The 23,597-nt window shown below is 40.1% G+C and overlaps 1 protein-coding gene across 3 annotated transcripts in view; it reads left to right on the top strand.

Moving 5' to 3' along the window:
• sas (stranded at second transmembrane protein) overlaps positions 1-23,597 on the top strand; it is a 57,111-nt gene that overhangs the window by 20,929 nt on the left and 12,585 nt on the right. For all 3 annotated transcript variants that reach the window (XM_022803480.2, XM_022803453.2, XM_022803472.2), the window contains exons 2-3: positions 20,837-20,936; positions 21,495-21,624. In XM_022803480.2, coding sequence (XP_022659215.1) covers positions 20,837-20,936; positions 21,495-21,624 — 230 coding nt within the window. The remainder of the gene's footprint in view (positions 1-20,836; positions 20,937-21,494; positions 21,625-23,597) is intronic.

Below are 23,597 nucleotides of genomic sequence, written 5' to 3'. Positions count from 1 at the left end.
TATTGACAGAAGGAAAAATCTCGGTTCCGGACAACCGTTGGCGAAAATTTTGACAATGCCCCGAACCAATATACGTGGCGCATATACAAAAATGCCACCAGTAAATAGGCGAATATTAACACAAATAAAAACGTGAAAAGTTGTAAGCCCTGCTTTGACATGTGTGTGTGTGTGTGTGTGTGTGTGTATATATAGGACGTCCCTGCGTTCGCCTATGTGCCGTTCCTTTTCGTGCTTTCTTTCTTTCTATCAGATATTTTGTCATCTCCTTATCTGAAGCTTTCCTAGGGTAAATAAACACCGCAGTTTCCCTACTGCCTCCTTTTTGATTTATCTATTTATCATCGGTGCGAGTTCCCGGCCTCCATACGGCAGTGGCCTAGTCAGAGGGTCGCTATAGCACGCGATAGTATTCTGTTATGATTATTAGCCTCAAATATTGTCGCCGTGCAACCCACTGTAGTGAGCGGCTATGGCATGTACGTTCATGCCGAACGGCGTCACTGAGTAAACGATTACCTTCTTTTCGATGAATGAACATTACCAACAAACAACGTGCCGGGTCAAGTTTATCCAGCATCGAATAGGTCAACAGCGAGAACCTTGCTAGCTAGCGCATATCAGCTGTTTCAAGCGAGCTGACTCGGCCTGCCTTTCTGTCGTTGGTTGACGCAGTCCCTCTTTCGAAAAGGCAAAGAAAAATCAAGGACACGTACCACGCAACCGCCGTGAGCGTTACCTCATTACACGTTAGTCTGGCCCAGCGCATAATTGACACTATTAGCTCATTGAACCCGAGCTCATGCGGTTCGGTCGCTTTTCAGCTTGGCCGTATCGGTAGCTACGCAATGTATTAAGACAAACGGAGCCGCTATTGTCGAATCCTTTCAGATACTGCTTCAATACATACTATTCCATCGCCAACAGGCAGCTGGAATGAGTCGTTCGAGCTTTCCGTGTACAGTTCAACGTATCATTATACCACGTCTACAGATACAGTATCGTCTCATAACGTACTGCTGCGCTGGATAGCCCACGATTGTTGTTCGAAGAATGTGTCGGCTTTCAGTATTTGTCATTATCATTGTATGATGCAGTGTAGTTAAACTGTACTTTACAAGGCAGTGTCTCGATCGTCGCCAGCAGCGGCGTCCTCAACACGGAGGGCGGCTTCTGTTCAGATGTAATATGGGAAGTTTATGAGGAGGTGGGTAGGCTATTCGGTGGCGATTCCTGCTGCTGATTTCGGCCTAGAGCCGCCTCTCGCTGTCCTGCTCGTTCGACTTAAGAAGGCCAGATTGTATCGCCATTTAATCTGCAGATTATGGCCATTCTCAGTTGTTTCTATTTCTTATTTTTACGATATACACTTAACAACATATGAAACTTCATTGTTTCTTGGCAGGCTAATGAAAGCTGCTTTATTTATTTGTAGGCGGTGAATCAATTGGATGCTTCTCTAAAAGACTACATCAGATGCTTGCTAGGTCACAAAGCACTGAACGGTTGTCAAATGAGTTGTTGTGATGATTATGGAGAATCTGTACGGGACCTCTATGAGTTCTATGTAAACAGAATGAATAGATGGATTCATAATGGCATTGACATACCAAATAACACACGATGAAAATGAGAACGCACGACGTAGGAATGGTCTAGCGGCAGGGCAAGGCGGACAGGTCGGTACGAGTCAAATATAGTCTAAAAGACTATACTCTTACCATCCGATAAGTGCCCGAAGCATAATCGAACAAGTGTAATCTTGCGCAGCACATTTCATAATGCTGCGTGTCTAGAACCCAGCTCAGAATGGATCGATTCATTAGTAAAGACACTTTGATTCCAAAGTAACAAATACTACTGACTGGACCAGCATGGCGTAACGCGCATAGGCTTAATTGACGTAAAGCAAGTGAGTTGATATTAACAACAGTTGTTTTCCACCGTTATCCGACTATGGACAAGAACTGGATTGTGCCGGGGCGCCAGCGTCTGAAATTTGCGAGATTTTGCGCACAAAGATTTGCGATTTTCAGTACATTCATCGGTCGTTATATATCGCGGTAGATGTCGAAATAGGCTAAACAGTGTGTCGCGCATCAGCCGCAGATTAGTCCACGCAGTGGCAGTTGTTCGAAACGAAAATGCGTAATTTCGAAAAGAAAAAATTTCGAATTAGAACGGCGTACTGCCAGTACGCCTTTTTGATAAGGAGTGATCAATTTTATCTTTATAACTTGCTGATAAAAGTAAGGTGCTAAATGAAAGGATTCAGAAAATCACAATTGCATTAAAGTATCGAGTTTTTACCCACAAAATAGATTTAAGTGTCGGCTACAAACACCAATTGATTACGGTACTAGCTTAGAACATATTGACGTGCCGGGCTTAACTAATATTCGCCTGCCTGTGGGACTTCAACGAATTTGAAGTGCCTTTGAGCAAAGTAAAAGGCTTAAGGATATACAAAAAAATATGGATGTTGCAGACATGGTACTACAGATTGTTTTCGTCCTATAACGAAGCACGGAGATTGTTTTTCCTAACGTTTATTCGCTTTGAGGCTTACCTAGTTTTGTTTTTTTTGTGATTGTCTAAAATGGCTACTTTTGCTACCATTTAAAGCGATCAAAAATATCTAGCCAGCTGTCTGTGGCATTCTTAGGCTAGGGCTATCATATACTATGGGTTCTGGAATAGTGAGGTTTATGAAATACGGTATTTAGACTATCCGTGCAGTGCATAAACCCAGTTTACATTTAGCCTGCGAGGCGCCGTTCGTAGAGCTTTACTCATCATCATCATCATCATCATCATCCCGAGAATGTGTCATCCTTGCTGGCTTTAGCACAGAATATCTCAGTAAACTTGTTATTGGCAAGCAAAGCATTACGTCTCTAAATTAAATCAAATGACTGCCCGTTCCTCATCATTTGGATGAGTTGCTTCATGCCGGTAGCCTTCACTCAATACTTAGCCATTGTTACTTGAATTGATCTCTGTCGCAGACTACATCTGAATATCAACTTTGCATAAGAGCATTCTTTTTGAATTTTTATAAGAAGCCAAGGGCGGCAAAGCTGGTAAAGGGTGCCACACTTGATCCATATACGGTAGCAATAGGATGACATGAAATGTATACAGTTTGGTCTTTAATAGGCTATTTATTCGAAAAACTCTCGATATACAGTTGTATGGAGGAGGATATGCGCAGCAAAACAAATAAACAAAAATCGTACATCCAAATATTTTATGCTACTTACGGTATTAGTTGTGTGCATTATTCCACATTGACTTTAGAATTACGCTTGTTTTATTTGTGAGAGCCCACAGCTTTATGTCATTAAGATATATCACTAGCTTTACGGAATTATATATATATGTAGAATATGTCGTAACAAAAGGGCCCGTGGCCACGAGGTGGAGCCCGTCCGTGCGCTTCATGGCTTCTGTAGCAGTCCCAAGGGCCGAAAGCTGTAAGCCAATCCCGATTATGGATCAACTAAGAACAAAAAACATACAACGTACTTCATCTCATCTATAAACGACTTACAAAGAAGGCTCCCCAAGACCGTACTATATAGCTGACCCGTAAATAGATTTTCAGACCTCGCCTGCGAAGCCAAAAAGACGCCCGATGGACTCTGACTGATGTCTGTTTTCGTGCGCAACACTGATAATGATAAGTCATGGGGCATCGTTCTGAAGGCTATACTAGAGTCGTAGAATCATCTCAGCAACAGACACGGCTGAAATGATCCCCCGAGCAATATCGTTGCCGAAAAGCAGGAAAATAAAGCAGAAGTCGACTATGCTCCCTTTCTCCTAAACAAATTTGCGCCGCATAATGATCAGACCATCTTTTTTCTTCTTTCGAGCTTTGACTAATATCTGTGTGATACACACGATGTAACAGAAGGTTTTCAATAGGCCAAAACTTTCTTGAGGTAGGTTGCAGGTAACCCTGCTGGGTTGGATAAGTTGTGTTTAGAACCCAGTTTTCTAATAAATTATTAATGTCAGCACAGCCGAATGTCTCACAGAGGTGAACATCGGCTACTGCTAGCTCAGCTAAAAGTGTTGCGGTGTACTTAAATAGGAGGTTAATTCAACATGGCTACAAAAGTGACGTATGTGTTCTTGACGGAAGACACATGGCAAAGAAACTAGAGGTCTCAAAGGAAGAGTGTTTATAATGCCTCGATTTGCCACAACTAGTATTTGTTCCAAATTCGAGCCTGTCAGGACTCATTAAGCTCGTAGTCAACAACTAAATAAGGCACTTGATAAGTAACAAGGCTTCCGATGTCTGTGTTCCGATTCCATGCCAATTTATTTTGTACTGCGTATTTGAATCAAGTGTGTCGGTTGCAGATAGTTAAGTATTTTTAGTCGTGGTAAATAAGATTTGCCACACTATATATCTTGACACTAGAGTACCTTATTTGAACGAAGAGCTAGCAATTCTTACGGTACGTCTTGTGAATGACAGAGACGGGGTCACGATACTCAAACGTTTGACGTGTTCGATATTTTTTAGTGTCTTTTCGTTTACCTTTAAGCAGAAACAAATTGATGGTTAGAAAACAACAATTTCATATTTCTGTTCATTTTCATGTAATTCCAATACAGCCTATGGGATACTTTCTTTTAGAGACAATTCAGCGATTTCGATGATCACTACGTCCCCAGGGTCAAACAAAATACATTTTATTACAATATTTTAAGTATTAACGATAAAAAAAACAGATAAAATTTTTCTGGTCGTAAAGTTATTTTGGTGACATATATATAATTTCAAACCATTTAAGTAAAAAACACTTGTATTCTAGTGATTTTATTGCTCTCTATTTTTTTTTTTACTTATTACAACCTTATTCGTTTCTTTGTCTTCATTTCAGAATGCGCTCTTTAAGGTATATGTTTGACGTTTAAATAACTTCTGAAAAAAGTCATAGGAAATATTTACATAGAATGATAGTCAGGCCTTCCACAACGCTCATTGATAACGCAGGCGCATTGAACAAGGAGTTCTCTTTACTGATACATAAATTCAGTATATCACCATGTTATCCCCTTTCATTTTTATCCCCTTTAATATTCCTGCGGTCGTAGTAGTCGTTTCCCTCCGTTTGCTCTGTCCTGTTTTACCACAATAATTATCGAGTATCAACAATGGTTACTGATCGTATTTACTAATTTTAATTGGTATAGATTATCGTTCATCAAATCAAGCTCGCAGATATCGTCCATGGCTGCCACTGCCGTTTAACCTGTCATCATTTGGAAGTTGAACACGGAGCTTTTCTCGTTATGACGTGTCTCGATCTTGAATCGTGCTTCTCTAGACGCCCACAAACATACAAAAAGCATTTATGATCATTGAAAACAATGGCGCTGATAACTTTGAGAACGACGTTTGTATTGGATGAGATCGGCGTAAAGCTAAAAACGAGACAAGCTGACTTTGAGATTCAACACCGCTGCAGTGTTCCTCTAACGGAAACAATGCAAAATCGAAGATCTAGTAACATGAAAAATTATTTCTGCTATTTTGAATCAGTCCTTCTAGCGAAGCTGGCCTGCACTTTATATATATATATATATATATATATATATATATATATATATATATATATATATATATACTTATTCGAACGGTACTATTTTGCATAAATGGATCGAAATGTTAATGCTGAAGTGAGCGTTTTCAATGTTACATGGAAAAGCAAACGACAGTCAATGGCACATCAGGATGCATCTAACGTTCCAATCTGTAGATAAATGTAAATTTCCTCTTTTCTTCTTGACCTTGGCCCACAAATACACCGCGGCTCAGTTATTCTGGGAGTCGTATAAACGATAGTAATACGGATAAGTGACAAGCGGTGGATGGATGCTCTATGAAAGTGGATGACCTCGTCAAAGAATTGAATTGAAACAAATAGGCACCGCTTTCAAGCGTCCCGTTTCACTTTTATGCCGTCTAGTGCCCCTGTCGATTCTAATCAGCAGGTAGGCAACGTCCAGGTAGTGATTTGTTCGTTTAGAAACAGATTGACAGGACTTTTGCACAGTGCGGACAACAATGGCTACGGTGTCAATCGCGCAAATCACCCGTTGAAGAACGTTTCTTTAAGTGAGGACTGCTGGAAAAAATTATCCATAAAAGCTGAAATGCGTCAAGTGCGCTTGAGAACGTATTTCACACACTTGAATGTTTAAGAAGATTATCTTCATTGCGTAGTCGGCTAATATTTTTAGCCTTTTTTCAAAATGCGTAGTAAAAGTTAGTAAGGCAAGTAAATGCCATAAGTGAAAACACGACGATGGCTGTGTTTTTTTTTTGCCTTTTCGTTGGCAACATATCACGTCTCCAACTAAACGTTAGGCTTTGCTAAATTACAGTACCGAATTATACTGCAAAGGCCCTAGATAACAATAACATCTGTAGCTGGTACATTCCTAGTGGCAGTTTCAGCAAAGATAAGCAAAGGCACCCCAGTACCTTTTCTTTTTGGATATAAAAAAAATCGCTTACGTGTAGTTCTATACACAAGGGAAAAAAATTGCTCGCTAGATGTGTCTTTAGTGCCTGCTGCTCCAATTGCCTTCACTATAATAATGAAGATTTTCTTGGCCATAGATAAGGTTGGTAGGTAAGGACAAGTTCACTCAAATGGTATTTACTCTACCAAGTACAATGATATTACTCGATCAGGACGAACGCGGATGCAAGCAAGGTAGAGCGACGGTTTTGGCCAACTTCCTATGGAAATTTCATATCGAACCATTGGCTTCTATACGGTTGCATCTGGCCAAGGCAGAGTTTACAATGATAGCATCCTTCCTGTATTGTACTACGACGTTCGATACGTACAACTATTTCCGGTCGTCTACTATTTTCTCTAGCTGGACACCGTTTTTGTGTAACTATTAGTTACAGTGTTTGATTGGATTCTTTCAGACGAATTCAGGCTGTAGAGATGGACAACTAGGCCGACGTACATTCTGAAGCTTTTGACATCAATACTTCAACTATTTAGGTTGAAATAAGAGACCGTTTAAAAAAAAAGAAGACGTCGTCTACACATAATAAAGCCCTGTTTGAGTTGTCGGAATACATCTTAGAGCTAGGTTACATGCGATAGTAATTTAGCCGTTCTCGTGCGACCAATGCAATACATATTATTAGAGACGTGTGCAACTATGATACTAGATACGTTTGTCTGTAAGGAATACCTTGGCTAGCAAGGTTCGTTGCATATTTACTGCATCAAGTGGTACTACGTGTCCTGTCGACACCTGAGGACCATGCGTGCGTTTAATGTATAACCGATGCTGCGGATAGTGTCTAGCCCTAATGTGAGGCCAAGTCCTATTGGTCCTGTTTTCTGTTTATCCATTTGGTTATTTATTCGAAGTATCCATTTCAAATTCAAGATTCGTTCACCAAAAAACTATCTTCTTTATGAGTAAACGCAGTGGATAAAAAGCATGAACGGTCATGGTCACTTACTACCGTTAACACCTGATAAAAAGGGAAGATTGAGAATTAAAAAAAAACAGAATGTATGAAGGAAAACCAGAAAAGTGATCGGACAGCAAACAACGAGAAATTTACGCGCCCTCCAGCCGTCTAAGATGGCTTGCGTATAGATCGAATGCCGTCGCTATTTATGGTGGCGCCGTATATAGTGGTCTATGCAGATGAGTCGCACTTACTCAAGAGCTGCGTGTTAGCTTACGAAACGGATGAAAATATGACGTCGTTTTGGCCATATCGGACCTATTGCTGCGTCTCTAGGCCAATCCTTGAGCCCTCCGTGTTTACCTTCTTTGTTCTTCAATCGCTCTAGCCGCAGTTATAATCAGCCAATTCGGCGTATTTTTGTGTCGTCGCACTTCATTCGTTCACGAAACTGAGCTAAGTGTTGTGTACAGCGAATCGTATAAATCGAAGGCTGCCGTTGTTGCCGATACTGGTGATAGTTGAAACGACAACGAACAGGAGCGATGCGAGAAACAGCAGAAAAGACGGTCGGTCGATCGATGGATGGATGGATGTAGAGGTGCGAGGCTGGATGGTATAGGCCGCCAAAAAGGAAGGTCACGACAGCAACTTCAATGACGACTCGTTCGACGAACTCACGAATCCTCGCGACACACGTGGGGAATAACTGAGTGTATGAGACACGACCCGGATGAACCCAAAAGTGCCAGACAGCACAGACTCATGACGACCACGAAGAGAGGCCACGAACGACTATACTGCGGACACCACATGTTTGTTCGTATATAAACATATATAATGGCAGCCAGGACCGCTACATTTTAGCCATATGGTGAGTTAACGTGAGCGTCACATAACACTAACAATGGGCTGAATCGAACGATCTCCTGTTCACGAGGCGACGCAGGAAATTGAACGCATCGCCTGCCTATTTATAAACGCGTATCAAGCAGAGATCTTATAGACTGAAACAATGCCTGGTACGACTAGCAAGTTATACGAATGTGTTTTACGTGGATTACTTCCCATAGACAGGATTTCGACATGCAACGAGATGCTTTCTAATGATGGTAATTATATATTGAAAAAAGAACATGTTGACAAATCACACAACCAGGATGTTCCTTGAGAACTCCTTAAACTTACACTGCATGCTCCGATCGAACTGAAGTAGCCTGCAGATTGATAGGTAAGGACATAATAACAAGCAGATGTCCGCCCCGTAGCAAACATTTTTGCTATCGCAGGCAACGTCTTTAGGATCTCACAGGTATTTCGCATCATTTCTTCGTATGATTGATGTGACGCTAAAGCGTAAAAATAGCGTACCGGATATTATACACGTTTCTCCTTTCTCAGGCTGTTTTGGAGAAAAGAAACACTGCACACGGGAATAACGAATAAAAAAGAAATTGTTAAAATGCTCAGAAACACAAAGCTAATAAAAGAAGCTTCCAAATGGGCAGAAGCTGCCTGTGACGTCGCGTTGTGCCTCATATAGCTTGTGTTGATGGCGGCCGTGTCGATTTTCTACAACCCGTTTCAAATGGTGTTATGCTTTCATTATTAACCGATTGTGCGAAGACGGTGAGGTCTCGAACTAAGGTAAATTTACAAGAGATCAAAAAAGCCGAGGGTAAACGTGCTATCATTCGTTTAGACGGATATGATGAAGATTTTGTCGCTGTTGTCGTTATTGAGTGGCGCTCGATACAACCGCAGCTGCAAAAGCCAAAGGGAAGGAAAAGCATGACTGGATAGATAGCTTCGTTGACACGGCTGACGCACTTGATGATTCTACAGATGTGTCAACAACAGCGTGGCCATGATGATGAGATGTTCAGCGAAGCTGTTGCTTTCAGTTAGTTGCCGAAATGCGATGTTCTATTCATAGCAGATAAATATCGTCATTAACATAACTTTTTTTCTTTGTGCGCGTACTACAGAAGCTGCCGATGAGAAGCGATCCGCTCGTAAACAGTTGCTTAATGGAGGCGCAGTGATCGTACGATCAAAAGAAGGAACATGATTCCGATATAAAAACGTTTAATAACAATGTGTCCGAATCGGTGATCGGAAACACATTATTATTAGCGGCTTACAAATGAAATTATTTCATATATATGTATATTTAGATATAGGACTGCACGCACTAACGAGGCAATATGAAGAGATAAGACAGCCGCTACACTTATATATTTGCACAAATTTAGTTCCCTATTGGCTGTAACAGCGGCTCGTTTTACTCAACCCTATAATCAATCAACTTTTGTCAGTTCTGCGATCAGTCATCATCTTGCATTGGTAGGCGATTGATGATAAGTGACTGTGCAGAACTATAGTCTGCTTTGTAAAACCTCGTTGAAACAGTACTCCTGTAAAAAAAAAAAAAAAAAAAAAAAAAAAAACGACTTTTCGACATTGTAACGAGAACAAGGAAAGTGTTTTTCTTTATGGGGTCAACGAAGTCCTTAGGAATGTTTGTCTGTTAAACGACAAAGCTGATGCTTTGAAGAAACGGTCGAATTGGCACACCGTTAATTTCTATTTTACGGTGTCTAATCCAGTTCGAGATATTTTTTCCAGACGGGATTTTGAGCAGACAGCGTATGTATACAATCATTTGACGGCCGTATCTGATAGCTAGCCAAATCCATGTCCAATACTTCCTTCCAGCGTCTGCAAAAAACCGAGCCCTCAAGTGTGAAGAAATTCACAAAAAAAAACGCGGTAATTTTTCTAGCGACGTGGGGAGCACTACCTCCCCCTAAGCTGAAGTCACAATCAGAGACAGCGAAAAAGAAAAAAAGGACATGTTGACGTAGAAAGATATGTCAAACAGCCTTCAAATAGCCCTTCACATTTTTGCTGCGTGGATTAAGGCTGAAGAATTTATATGTTCCTTGCCAATGCTGTCTTGTCCATCACCTTTGCGGTCAGTTTACATACGCTGTTTGTACTGTCTGGGACTGCAGCGAATAAATACCGACGTGCTTTTCGTACTGGACGCTTAAGGCCAACCAAGTCGTCCTAAGCAGGGTCTAACAACGGATGATTATATAGACATTGTTGATGACGAAGCCTATGTCGTTGTCTCGTCTGCATCGGTGATTCGATATCATTAGCTGCTAGCAATAGAACAACGGTATGCAAAAAAGGTCGTGATGAATTGCTTAGGTCTTCATTCGTATTTGGGTAAATATTAACTCCCGCCAAACTTGGCGGAACACATTATATTGTGAGTAAATTCTGGTTATAAAGAAAGTAGACGATGTATACTAGGCATAAGTCAGCGATATTCCGTCGATTCATCTCGAATTAGCTAGCAATAATAAGTTTTTGATGCTCGTTTGCCCATGGGCATTCTCTCAGTGTCATTTCATATGATGGAGAAATGCGGATTCAATGACGACATTGCAATTTGGTAAGTGTATCAGTGGTCAGCATCGGTGGTCACAGCTGTCAAATAAGTAAGTTAGTTACGAATAAATAATACTGATTTACTTAAACTTTATAGGGGATTTACAGCAAGTAAGGAAATAGAGTGGAGGTCAAATTATAATGCTTACGATATAATCATTCTCAATTAGGTCGTACATAGTCCATTGTCCGATGTTACAATAGATCCAAAACACCAGTGCCCCAATTTACCTTCATCTGCTTGATCCCATTTAGATTATTACTATTTTATTATTATTTATTATTAGATTAGATCGAGTCTCAGGACGGGGAGCTATGCCTATCCGAACTGCTGTAAGGAAACGAGTCCATACTGGAATACGCCGTGCGCAAATAGTGAATGCCGTACGTTTGTGAGCTTCTCAATCATCTATCGTCGTTTATATTAGCTCGCTCGGACGACGATAGTCATTCCTTTATTGAAAACAATTCTATGCAGACCCACTCTCTGCAGACTAAAATTTCTGGTGGTATCCTCATAACATTGCATGGGATTATTTGGCTCTAATTAATTCTAAAAAAGGGCAGAATGGACACATAGACAGATATAAATGAACCAGTTCTTCCAACAGCTGCACATTTATTTTATGTATATATCTATATATTATTTCGGTTATATATAAAAGGCTTGGTTATATATAAAAGGCAGTTTGAACGCTCTGGGGCAGCGTTACCGTACATTTTCCATCGGGTAAAATATGAAAATCAACGAAGCGAACGAACTAACGTCAGTACGCGTTTAAATGTACACATAATAACGTCGGATAAGTGCGTGCTAATGGGTCCTGGGTCGATGTTTTGTTGTTGTTGTTGTTTGTTGCTGCTGTTATTGTCTATATTGCTGTGTTGAAGTCGAAAATTGTGCAAATCTGGCCCAGAAAATTTCACTTCCGTGGACACCATTAGAATTCTTGTCCTGGCTCCATAACGACGAGTGGAAAAAGTCGGCTGAAAAGTCGGCGGGGCCTCAACAACGGCCATGTACTTACAAATACAGATACGCATAGACAGACACGCTGACTCTCTCAAAGACACGTGTGAATCATTATATACTACCAATACTATTCATGTTTCACTATTGTCACTGCAGAGAAGAGAAAAGAAGACGGAACGTTAGTCTATCCATTGAAGAAGTGCATGAAATAAATCATACAATAGATGTGTTTTATGATATCTAGACTTTTCTAGTTTTATCATTAGGGACCAAGTAACTCCCTTGACAAGGCTATACGTACAACATTGTGTGACGAAATGTTCTATTGCATCCAGGTTCCACATCAGTGTTACACGGATTTAAGCGGCATCAGAGTATTTAGAATAGATCTTCAAGAGTCGAGCGTGACAACACCAAAATTAGTTTGATGTTTTCCGTTTTCTAAAGCTTCTTAGGCAGAAACGAAACTCTTGCTTTTATCTAGACACCATAGAAAGTGTTATTGAGCGCCGCATTTGTATCATGTTTAGCTAACTTGTATCGAGATAAGCTCTTCCCAAATGAAGGAAACGTCATGGCGATGTTAAGCGTTCCGCTTGACTGGAGATGCCCGCCGAAATGAGTGAGCAAGGAAAGTTTTTTATCGCAAAAGCTCGTACGTCCTGGTCACCGAGAAATCTATGGCATATATTTAAACATCGGTCCGATGTACAAACATTGTCTAGCTTTATATGTACTAGGGTTTTCCCTAAATATGCAATTTTTAACCGTACATTGACGCCGTAAATGGCACACGTGGAACCGATTAGCAATATGGTAAGCCTCTCGTATGTGGGCGTTCAGCGCAAAACCTTTTTCTGTACAACTTGTCTTGCAAACTACAATGATCCTTATCCAGCGCCCTCCAGACCTACCTAACTGACAATGTCGTTGTCATGGTACCTAGGATTGTCACCAACTGTTATTAACTTGCACGTCATAACTTGAATGCTCCGTTAGACGAAAACTCTCTAACAGTGCACTGTGTCAAAGTATAGCGTGAAGATTCCAAATCATTTAAACGCTCGTAAGAAAAATTGAGTTTGTTTAGGTGCTTATGGCTTCAAATTGAGCTTTTTTTCTATTCTTCGCTCGCCATTTAAACCTCAACCTATCCATCTCTAATATCTTAAATTACTCAACATTAAAGCTTGAATTGTTTATATTGGATTTTAGACAATTTCTCATAGCACTTCGAACGTTAGGTACATGGTAGACCGTCAAGTGAAACCTATCATATGGGATGGTATCATTTTCAAGTCTCAAGACATGTAACAGACTATCTTGAAAATATTTACCATACGACCTCTATTTCAAGTGGTGCTCTTTTGTTGTCTGCGGTCTATGTTTTGTTTCGGCTCGATCTGTCGACCAGCGGATTTTTTTTCTTCACAAACCCGACTTCACGATAAATATTCGTAATTATAAAATTAAATCATCTACTATTTATCAAGTGCACTAGAAGGTTCTGTATCGGTGATGGGTGAGGGTAGTTGGGTCAGCCTCGAAGTTCGTATGAAGTTGTGCAACGTTTTAGTCTACCCACGACGTAAAGACACTACGGTCAATGATAGCGAGCACGACGACCGCCAGTTTTATCTTCTGGTTAATGTCGGAGTAAACGGTAACTGGAAAAAAAGGGATCTAATTAGAAGATTTACCAAAAGAAGAAAGGTAAATCTATAATAGTGCGGAGCCCAATTTTAAAGCTGATGCCCAAGTTGTCTTATGCGCAGCTATAACTCCTGCTCCTAATAATCCTAGAAAAATAGATGAAATAGCCGGTGATCTCGTAAATATTTTGCAGCTTGACCATTTTCTCACTTTCAATTTCTACTTTAGTTAGATCATGTGTAGAATTTCAAATGTTTCCCCAGTGGTACTTTCTGATTCTGGGCTGCAAATTGAATATTTTTTGTGTCCCTTTGTCGTTTTTGCCATTGTTCTCACTTCGTTAGCTCTGGTTTAATAACATGGCTAAATTCCGGATAAGGATACGCGTACCAATGAGTTGTTTGAATCCAAGCTGGACGAATTAAAGGTTGACTTTAAGTAAGTATTTATTGTAGCGAAACATTGTAATGAAAACTAAGGTTAGTTCATTATTCAAAAAAGCAAAAAGTATGTTAAAAAAAAAAACTTTTCTTCTCTTTTCGAAATAGATATAAGCATTTCCTGAAGATTACGAACGTTAGTAGGTTTAGCAAAGTATGCGTGAACGTGTGTTATCTTACGAATGTTCAAGGGCCTTGTATCGTGGATAAAGGGGGAAGGGAGGTTGGGCACATAATATGTCTGTATATGTTCGCCCAACACGCATTTTTAGCTACCCGTTCCTGCTTTTAAGGCCTCCGCTTTTCTCTTTTTCTACCTGGCTATACGCTGGCCACTCTAGACAGCGTAGACTCGTATATATTTCTGTATCGTTTCTTTGTCCGTCGAAAACCCGTGGCATTCGTGGGCATCCGTCTTGTGGCCAAACGGCTTCACTTCTCGCTGCGGGATGCCCTCTGACCTTTATCATATTGGCGCTCCAACGTTGGATCAGAGGGGAAACTAAGCTAAAAGCGATCAGATGCTGCTGCGACCCGATGGGCAGTCCGAGAGCGCAGCGAGGAACAAGCTAGCGAGCGAATGAGTGAACAAAATAGAATGGAGAGAGAGGAAAGCAAGAGAAGACTGCTTACGGCTTTATCGGTAGAACATCGACATTCATGGCGGGCGATGCTCTAAGGGACATGATTGTATAGCCTACCTACTGGAACCACGACATACATGTTCCTGCTTAGCGTACGATATGACGGTACACCTCTAGCAGATATATATCGGACCGTCAATGTACTGCCAGCATGAAAAGTTAACTTGGTCGTGCTTCGAAAGAGGTATATTTGTTCTACCTCTCACTCACGACTGCAACTAAACTGAAGAATCGAACAGCAATTCATATAGCTCGTAGTCGTTCATTTGCGCTTCGTTGAATGAGGCACCGCCGACTTCGAGAATCCTTCTGCTCTTCTGTTTATGGCTGAAATCATCAACAGAATCGTCGTGTGTGCTTCTACGATGTTAGGTGCGCAAAAGAGACGTTATCAACCGCTCGATGCGCCGTAAGGCGGATAAAATTTCATCAGCTCTTGTCTTATTCCTATTTACTTCCTCAGGATATTTATTCGGGAAGTTTCTTTGATTGGCGTCTGCAACTAAAAAAGAAAGTGGGAAGCCACAATAATTAAATCACCTCAGCTAGCGTCGTTATAAGATGTTATGTGTCCGCTTTTCGTATTACCCACAATCGTTAGGTATTACAGACCACGAACAGACAATACAAACATATGCATGTATGTCTGTATGTAAGGCCTTTGCCTCGATGCGTGTACATGACTGTTTTTCAGCCACATCACTTCTGGTTGGGCCGTTCCTCCGCTTGGGCTGGGCGCTCACTTTTCCCCTCAAATTAACCCACAATACTTGCTTCTGCGTACACTACATACGTAAATCTGGATAAACGACGAGCTTTGTTTCGCCTTGTTAATTTAGCCAGTAAATACGGGAACAACGATCGACAGAACGACTGCGGTTTTCCTATGACGCCTGTGTTCTTACAAATTTGTGTACGACTTTTCCTGTTCGAGCTATTATCATGTTTGTTTAATTTGAGAGATACGAATGTACCTACTATAGCGGCTCCTGAGTCTTGGGCAATTCCGCCTATGCGTGTCGGAAGATGATATTCGCCCCTCGTACATTCGTGTCGTACGTAAGACTCGTACATTTTATGAGGGCAACTGGCAAAACAACACGCTTCGCTAAAACAACGTCATCTCCATTTCGCTAAATTTTATATCCTTTATCCATTATATGCTTTTAGTGCTTTTTTTCGCTGAGATTTGCCACCTTAATGGCTTAATTCAGCACGTCATGCTTAATAACCAATCAACTACGAATAAGTCAAAGACAAATCTGCGCTGGGAACAGTATATTCTTATTGCAACGAAGCATGTTAGGTGGTCCATTTATATATATAGTAATTAATGCAAATGTATACTGCTTTTTTTGAAGGCAATTAGTAACATGGTTACTAAATATATTCAAACAGAGAACGTAGCCATTTCCGAGTCATAGCTTGTGCAGAATAATTTTATTATACTTCTTGGATATACTTGAACTTCGAGGATGTGGTGAATGTCAGACATAAATTTTAAGTTTGAAAGATTAATTTAGGGGAGTGCGAAGTCCACACGTTCCGCAAGGCATACACGAAATGCTCACTGAAGACTCGAACTATTTATAGCTTCAATTATATATTGGTGCGGTTATTGATAATTCTCGAAACAATTTAGGGCGTCATCGTAGTCAGCCAACAAATGACAAGTCCATTACAATTATGCATCAGAAAAATGATAATAAATATGAAGTTCTGGCTGTAATCTAGGTGGAAAAATCTCGGGGGCTTTCTGAAACTTTATCTTTAACTTTGCTAGACGGATAGCCACAGTGATATTTGTGCTGTAATTATCAATCAGCTATACCATGAGAGGAAATGCTGCTTTGAGAAGTAAAACTTTTCGCGTATTTCCCTTTCGTTCATGTCTATAGCTGTGACGAAGACGTTCCTGCGTGTCATCGTCCAGCGCATCCGTATGGGCTGTTCTTTCTTTTCAAGCGAATAGGCTATACTAACAGTTATTTGACTAATAAAATATCTTTATCTCATCTGACCGGAAGTGTTCAGGTCTTCGATGGCACATGGAATGCCGACACCGAAGCAGAGCCCTAGCGATCGCTGGGCCCAGCAGTGGTCCGCGCTTCAATCGTCCATGGCCATTTATACGGCTGTTGTCGTTGGGAATAATGTAAAAGTCATGGGGAAGAATATGCTGAGTCACTGATTGACCAGTGTTTGCCATATGTTCAACTACTCGACGGTGAAGCGTTGTAGCGTTATTTACCTCATAATCAACCGCTATCATGCAAGATCGTATGTGTACATGTTTCAAACAGGACAAAAGGTTGCCGCATCCTCATTGAAACTTCATCGAAGATAAATAAACCTAGATATCGTCACTTTAATATCGCTGTTTTTGGTCACCACTTGATAAGTATTCGATTTAAAAAGCCCTGTATTTCCAAACTGTATATAGTGATAAAGATCGTAGGAATAATCACTCTATCATTTTCAACGTAGCTGTGATGTACCTGAGGCGTCTGATACAAAATAGCAATACAAAACCTAACATAAACAATATCGGGTTGGCTTCGGCCCACCACAAGCAGATTCTATCTGCGACTGGTCTTAATAATCCTTAACAAGTGCGTTGTCGAGTTTGGTATCCAAGTAATAGCAAACCTCAGGACAGACGGAAAACTTGTGCGTAGTGATTCGTTTCCTGTGAAACGGAACAGTCCTGAAAAACCGTACGTCGGCCAAACATCAACGACAACGAATCTTTCGCCAATCAAATAGGGAAAAGAGTTTGAAAAGCAACGATTGCAACAGTCTTAATCCGCAACAACTATTAATTGAAATGGAAGCTGGCCTATGTAGTTTGAAGACTGCGCCGATCGCCACGGAGGGGCTCCGATTCTCTGGGAAAAACTCCGCGTTTTGACAAAATAATACCGTATTCTTAAAGCTGAACCTAGACCTGCACAGAACAAATTTTAACCGCCTAATTACTCATTTATTGATCGATATTCCGACGTTTATCAAAGATTCGCAAAAGACGTTCAGTCACCTAGAAATACGTATGGTAGGAAGTACACAGGACATTTATACAGAACAAAAGTTCATAGGAGTTTTTTTTCTCAACTTGAACTCAGACTGACGTCAGCTGCAAGCAGAAGTAATCGTTATATTACGTTAAAAACGTAAAAAGTACGTTTTCCATAACCTAATTAGAAAGATTAGCACGAACCGCAAATCTAGCAAGACTGTGTGAAATAAACTTTTCCTTTTAATCCCGATTATATCATCCAACGGCTGTCATTAACTAACCCAGAGAATCGTCCGGAGAATGTTTGTTTGTCGTCGTAAACTGTTGACTAGCAAGCGTTATTTGACAAAACATAGAAGCCAAGTACATCGACAGATACAGGCATAGTTTTCTTTATAACTTTATATTTTTAAGCAGATGCTCGTATTGCGAATATGATCGGTTAAGCCAATAAGGGGCTAATTTTAAATCTAGTAACCATTATCGAAGTTATAATAAATAAAATTAAACTGAAAAGCCCTCGCCGATATCAATTGTACCCATTCGCGGCCTATTTTTTTTTAGATTGAACGAGATACTGCTTTTTGAATACATCCCTCATTTGCTGAAGAGCATAACTTAAATCAGGGAGATCCATAAACAAAAACCATCACGGTTGCTAAAAAATTTCACGGTCTAGGAGCAAGAAGAAACGGAACGCGAACTTTCAAAGAATAGATTACATGACATGCTTTTTTATCAGCAATCATTTTGAAAATCTTTATTTTCCGTAAATCGCGCTTTCTAAGCTGAAAGATCACATGTTCTTGTAGTTCCATACGATCTTGCATTTTTATTACACATTGTTTTTAAAGTGTGAATTTTATTGTGATTCATTTCTCTTTAATGGCGTGTATTTATTTAGATGATAAAAATAGAGAAAAGCTTTTTCCTAGATGTAGCCATTGAAATCAGCGACCTGTGATGTAGATTTCTTTCCACGAAGACCTTCTGCTCTTCCTATTTCTAATTGTTGACCTGCGTCCTTGTTTCTTTCTCGGAGACCATTATGTGACAGCGGAGTTTCGCACTTTACTTGAGCCTGAATAATAATGACCAGACATCAGCCCGGTCATTGTTATTTCTTTCTTTTGTCCTGCTGGGCCGTCCCGTTAAAGCGCTAGCAGTTGCTTCATTTGAATACTATGGCTCCACACGGAACGAGCCCAAAAATGCTATCGTTAACGCGACGACATCCCGTAAAAACGCCATAGTTGACGCTGGTATCGAGGAGTTTAATTGTAACATATACGTAAAAATGTCTGTTAAACACGACAACTTTGTTGCGTTTGGCAAATAGGTCTCTTACTTCTAGAGAAATAGATACGAATACGAAGCAATAGCGAGCGCGTGAAAAGCACACGTGCACACCGTGTAACTGCAAGCTAATCATGCCTCCCCATGTACGTACAGGCAGGCAGGCGCGAACATAAAACGCAGAATAACAAAGACGACATACTTAAAGTCAACCGTTCATCAGGATTACGCTCAGATGTTTGCTATACAAAACTGCTTGTCCTGTCATTCGGGAAGTTTCGAAACGCTGCATGATATTTATGGAAGTTGCCAAGACATCATCGAGTGCCTCTAAAAGTGGCAACATTACGAATAATTCAATTAAATTAAGGCGAAAAATAAAGTGTTTTAACGGAAAGATTCAAGATGAGCCATCCCTTACGAAACGGGTTTGACGCTCTATCGGAGTCAGTAACCAGTTCGAAAAATGAAGATACAATCGAACTGATCCAAGGTATCTACAGTCGGATTGGCACCGCGCATTCTGTGCTGGAAACGACAAAAAAACCTGTTGAAGCTGCAAAGATCATCGAGTGAACGATGAACAGGCACGAGACCTGATTACTCATGCGGAAAAAATATTAAACGGTACACTTAAAGCTTTGCAGCCCGCAGGCGAAATAGTGGAAATTTTCGTTGACGAAAAGGACGTAACACCTTTCCAAGTACATCTGCAAAGCATATAAAATACAGAAGTGAACCTGTTTCTGTCAATGATGAAATTTTTCAAGAGCATGCAAAAAAATCCGTGTCGATGTATGACCTTTTTTCATTAGTAGCTTATGATACGGTGTGGAAAGCTATGCGGACCGCTAGAGGTGTGTGAAAGAAAGCAGACAATGTTTCAATTCACTTTGCTGCATAATTACTTGCGTAAAGCTAATTAAATTCGTTGCTAAACAATATATAAACAAGATGAATTTTATACTGCTAAAGAGATAACCAGTTCTCTCCATTGTCCTTTTTTTTTTTCTACATAACGTTTCATCATGCTATAGCTTAGCGTACACTATATACGTTCCGTTGATAATCTGTCCGTATAAAAAATGACGAATTTTCTTTTTTGTCGAACCATCGACAGAAGGTTCAGTGAAAATGTTGATATCTCTGAACGGATATATGGCCGAAGCTGATTTTCAACAGCTTACCGTCAAGCGTCAAGGGAACTAATGCGCTTCGAAGTTAGCCGGTACATTTGAGCGAGAATCCAACTATCGGCCATTAAATCGTCTATAATTAAAGCCAAAAATAGCGTTCAAACTAGATTTCGTGTTTATTACAAATTGACATACCGTTGATAAAATTAGAGGGAGGCAAACGGGATGCCTTTTATACCATAGAATGTATTCTTATAAAATGAATTAGTAGGGAAGTTTTTTCATTTTAGCTCCACCGATAGATGAATCCCTTAATACTCGTCTAAGAGTTACGATTTGGACGCTTTAGTGTAGTTGACTTGTACGATTACGTACGGCACGCTCTCGATGCTGCGCAATGAAATGTAATTACTAACTCTTACTTTTAACTTAACTCAAATTTCCTAAATTAGAATGAAAACAAATTGAACCGAAACATCGTATCTGACTTTAGTTTAAAAGATTTTCCCAGTAAGCGATTAACAAACAGTTTGGAAGAAAAATTTTCCGTGCTACTCCTGATTTTTTGGTCTGAACGCGAAACACTGTTTCCTTTCCATCCCGATTAAAAATAGTTTTCATTGTACTTGCTAATTCTGTGTATTTAAGTAGTACGTTCAACTTTGTGCGGGTCCACTACGAAGCTATCCATATGGGGTATTTGTCTAAGAACAGTCATATTCAGTGGTTTTTGTGGTTATTCCAGGAAAACTTCAAATTATCATATCTAATGTGACATCTCATTCAGCTGAGCTGCGGTGGAAATTACGAAAAAAGGTGGAACGGCCAGCTGGAATTTTCTACAGGTCTGTATAATTTCCCGATCGAAAATTAACACAATTCGCCACATGTGGCAAAATAAATAGTACTTGCGGCCACTGCTCCTTTGATTCTACACGTAAAATAAGGTTTTACATACAATTCGTAACGATGCCACATTGATTTAGCTGCTAATATATAGGCGATTTATCAACTAACCGATATAGTTAACTGCCGCTTCATAACTGGCTTCAGTATCATGTTCTTAACTGTTTTCAATAGAAAAACGATCGTTCCCGCCATGACGTTTTTTCGCCTAAAACCACCAGCACCTAAAACTGAATGTTCTCAAATAAGGCTTAATGCTAAATAGAGTTTTAAGTTTAATAAGTTTTATACAGTAGGGTAACTATGATTCAAAAATAACTTTTGAAAATCATTCAGTTCGTGCGCTTGCTTTGGAACGAAAAAAATTGGCAAGTTATAATCGTAACTTCTGATCTGACCTAGCTTTTCCAAGTTAAGTCTAATATGAGAGCCCTAATCCCTTGTTTCTGGTACTAATAGTTGTTCTTGTTTATTTACTCGATTTGTGTTCATCACAGCGCAAAATACGATGGTGCCAATACGGCCTGGAGCGGGGCACTCGTTAATAAGGACGGAGACTCGGTCACTCTTAGGAGCCTCCGGCCCAAACATGAGTACGTCGTTAAAGTAATGCAGGATAACACTTGGGTGAGTTGCCAGGACGCGCCACCGAGCGTTTACAAGATCTTAAAATACGTATCAAGTACAAATAACCCTATACTGAGCACTAACTAATATTCGGACGACGAAACAATTACCCCGCTGAGCCAAAATAAAGAAAGAGACGGACTTTTTCGAAATGACAAAATACGTCTCGAGTCTTACGTTCAGTTCTATTGTCATTGTTTAACGTAACTTCAAACGGTTGGCCAGTAGCACCAAATCGTATCAGTGCCTAGTTTAAACCACCTAGACCACCTCGCCTGTCTCAAAGGGTAATAGGCGAATACGTTACGGCCTCACCGTTATAAAAAGTCTTTAGGAAAACCAACGAGCAGTCGAAAGGCAACATCTTGATTAAGCTCACTACCATTTTTCCAGTTCTGTCTAATCGACGTTGTTCTAAAGCTACTAGTCGCGTTATACGTACAGTGACTCGTTGATTATAATTTTTTTTAAAATTTATTTATCGAACAAACTCTCTCAGCGTACTACATGTTCGCGTTATGAACGTACAAAGGACTAGACTGTCGCTCAGTCACTGAGCCTTCGGTTAGAACTCAAGCAACATGTCGACTATGGCCAAATATTCCCGGAACGGCTCGGATTTTGTTTACGCGACTATACAATGCAGCCAAAGATACAAATGCTAATTTAAGATAAGAGAATTACTTTTGGGCTGATTAATAAACACTAAACTACATTTAAACATATTTTCCTTTTCATTCTTTATATACACATAGGTTCTTCACATGTACCCTTCCGCCTTCCGTAAAACTTACACAAATCAACACTCCAACCAATACGTACGGATATGTTGAGCATATACATACTTCGCCATTAACAATAGCTCTTTGCACTATATATGTACTTCAGATGTCGTATGCTTCTACCGAAAAAAAAAAAAAAAAAAAATATAGTAAATAGTTACTCTTTCCTTCGATCTAATCTATGCTACTCAATCATATCTGGATTTCAATCGAAGAAATGCTGGGTGTCATGGCATTACACAGTACGAAGTGGCTTCAAATTACTTCATGCAAATTGATGGGCTTTCCTGATGCTCCGCTGCAAATACTTGTTTGTAGGAATTAAAGCTGCAGACATAACAAAATATTAGCACCGAAGACGGTAGGCAAGCCAAGTAGTGTCGTTAAACCAGAGGCGGGCGGCCAAAAAGAACTTGGTTTTAAAAAAGGAATTCGTGGCCAGCGCATACGTAGAGGGTAAGCAGCTCAAGACTGTAAAAAAAATTCTCCGTAAAACGGTTTAAGTTGATGCAAGCTAAAGTGGAAAAATGGTCTGATTATGCACAAGGGAAAAATCGTATATTACGATCACGATAGGTTCTTTACGGGAGAACTATTAATACTTAACGATCAAAACCGTAAGTTTACGCTGAATTTGGCAAATTTCGTCTTTATTCTCGTGCGCAGCGTGTATAAAAATGTACTTAAGCCCTTTTTCACAACAGGTTTAAATAGACTTGCCCTCGCTATCGTTTAGTATTTAGATGGTAAATTTTCCGAAGATTATTATTCTTCCATTAGCACGAGGATTGATTAGTAGATTCAAGAACTACAAGTCGGGAAAAATAGGCTCGAGTCCTTTTGCACAAAAGGCTCTATATGTTAGTTTTTTTTGACGGAGCATCGACATAATTTAAGAAGTATGAATAACTTGGGGTAGACAGTGAAGTGGATTAGGCTATTAGGAACGCGTCACCATTCTAGAAGTATCAGGACGCTAGTTATTTATGTGTACTCGTGTGCCGGTAAATGTATAGCCTTCACGAGAACTTCTATCCATGCCGTGAACTTTGATCTCCTACTAGTTTATTGTAATGTAACCTGTTTTAGGTTAGACCGATTTATTCTCATCAAGAGTAGCATCACGTACCAGATGCACATACATAAATACCCCGTGCCGCCCTTCATATATTAACCAGTAATACTGTTTTA

Source organism: Varroa destructor, unplaced genomic scaffold (genome assembly GCF_002443255.2).
Source record: "Varroa destructor unplaced genomic scaffold, Vdes_3.0 BEIS01000001.1, whole genome shotgun sequence".
Taxonomy (NCBI): Eukaryota; Metazoa; Arthropoda; class Arachnida; order Mesostigmata; family Varroidae; genus Varroa; species Varroa destructor.
This window is presented reverse-complemented; position numbering and strand designations above follow the sequence as displayed.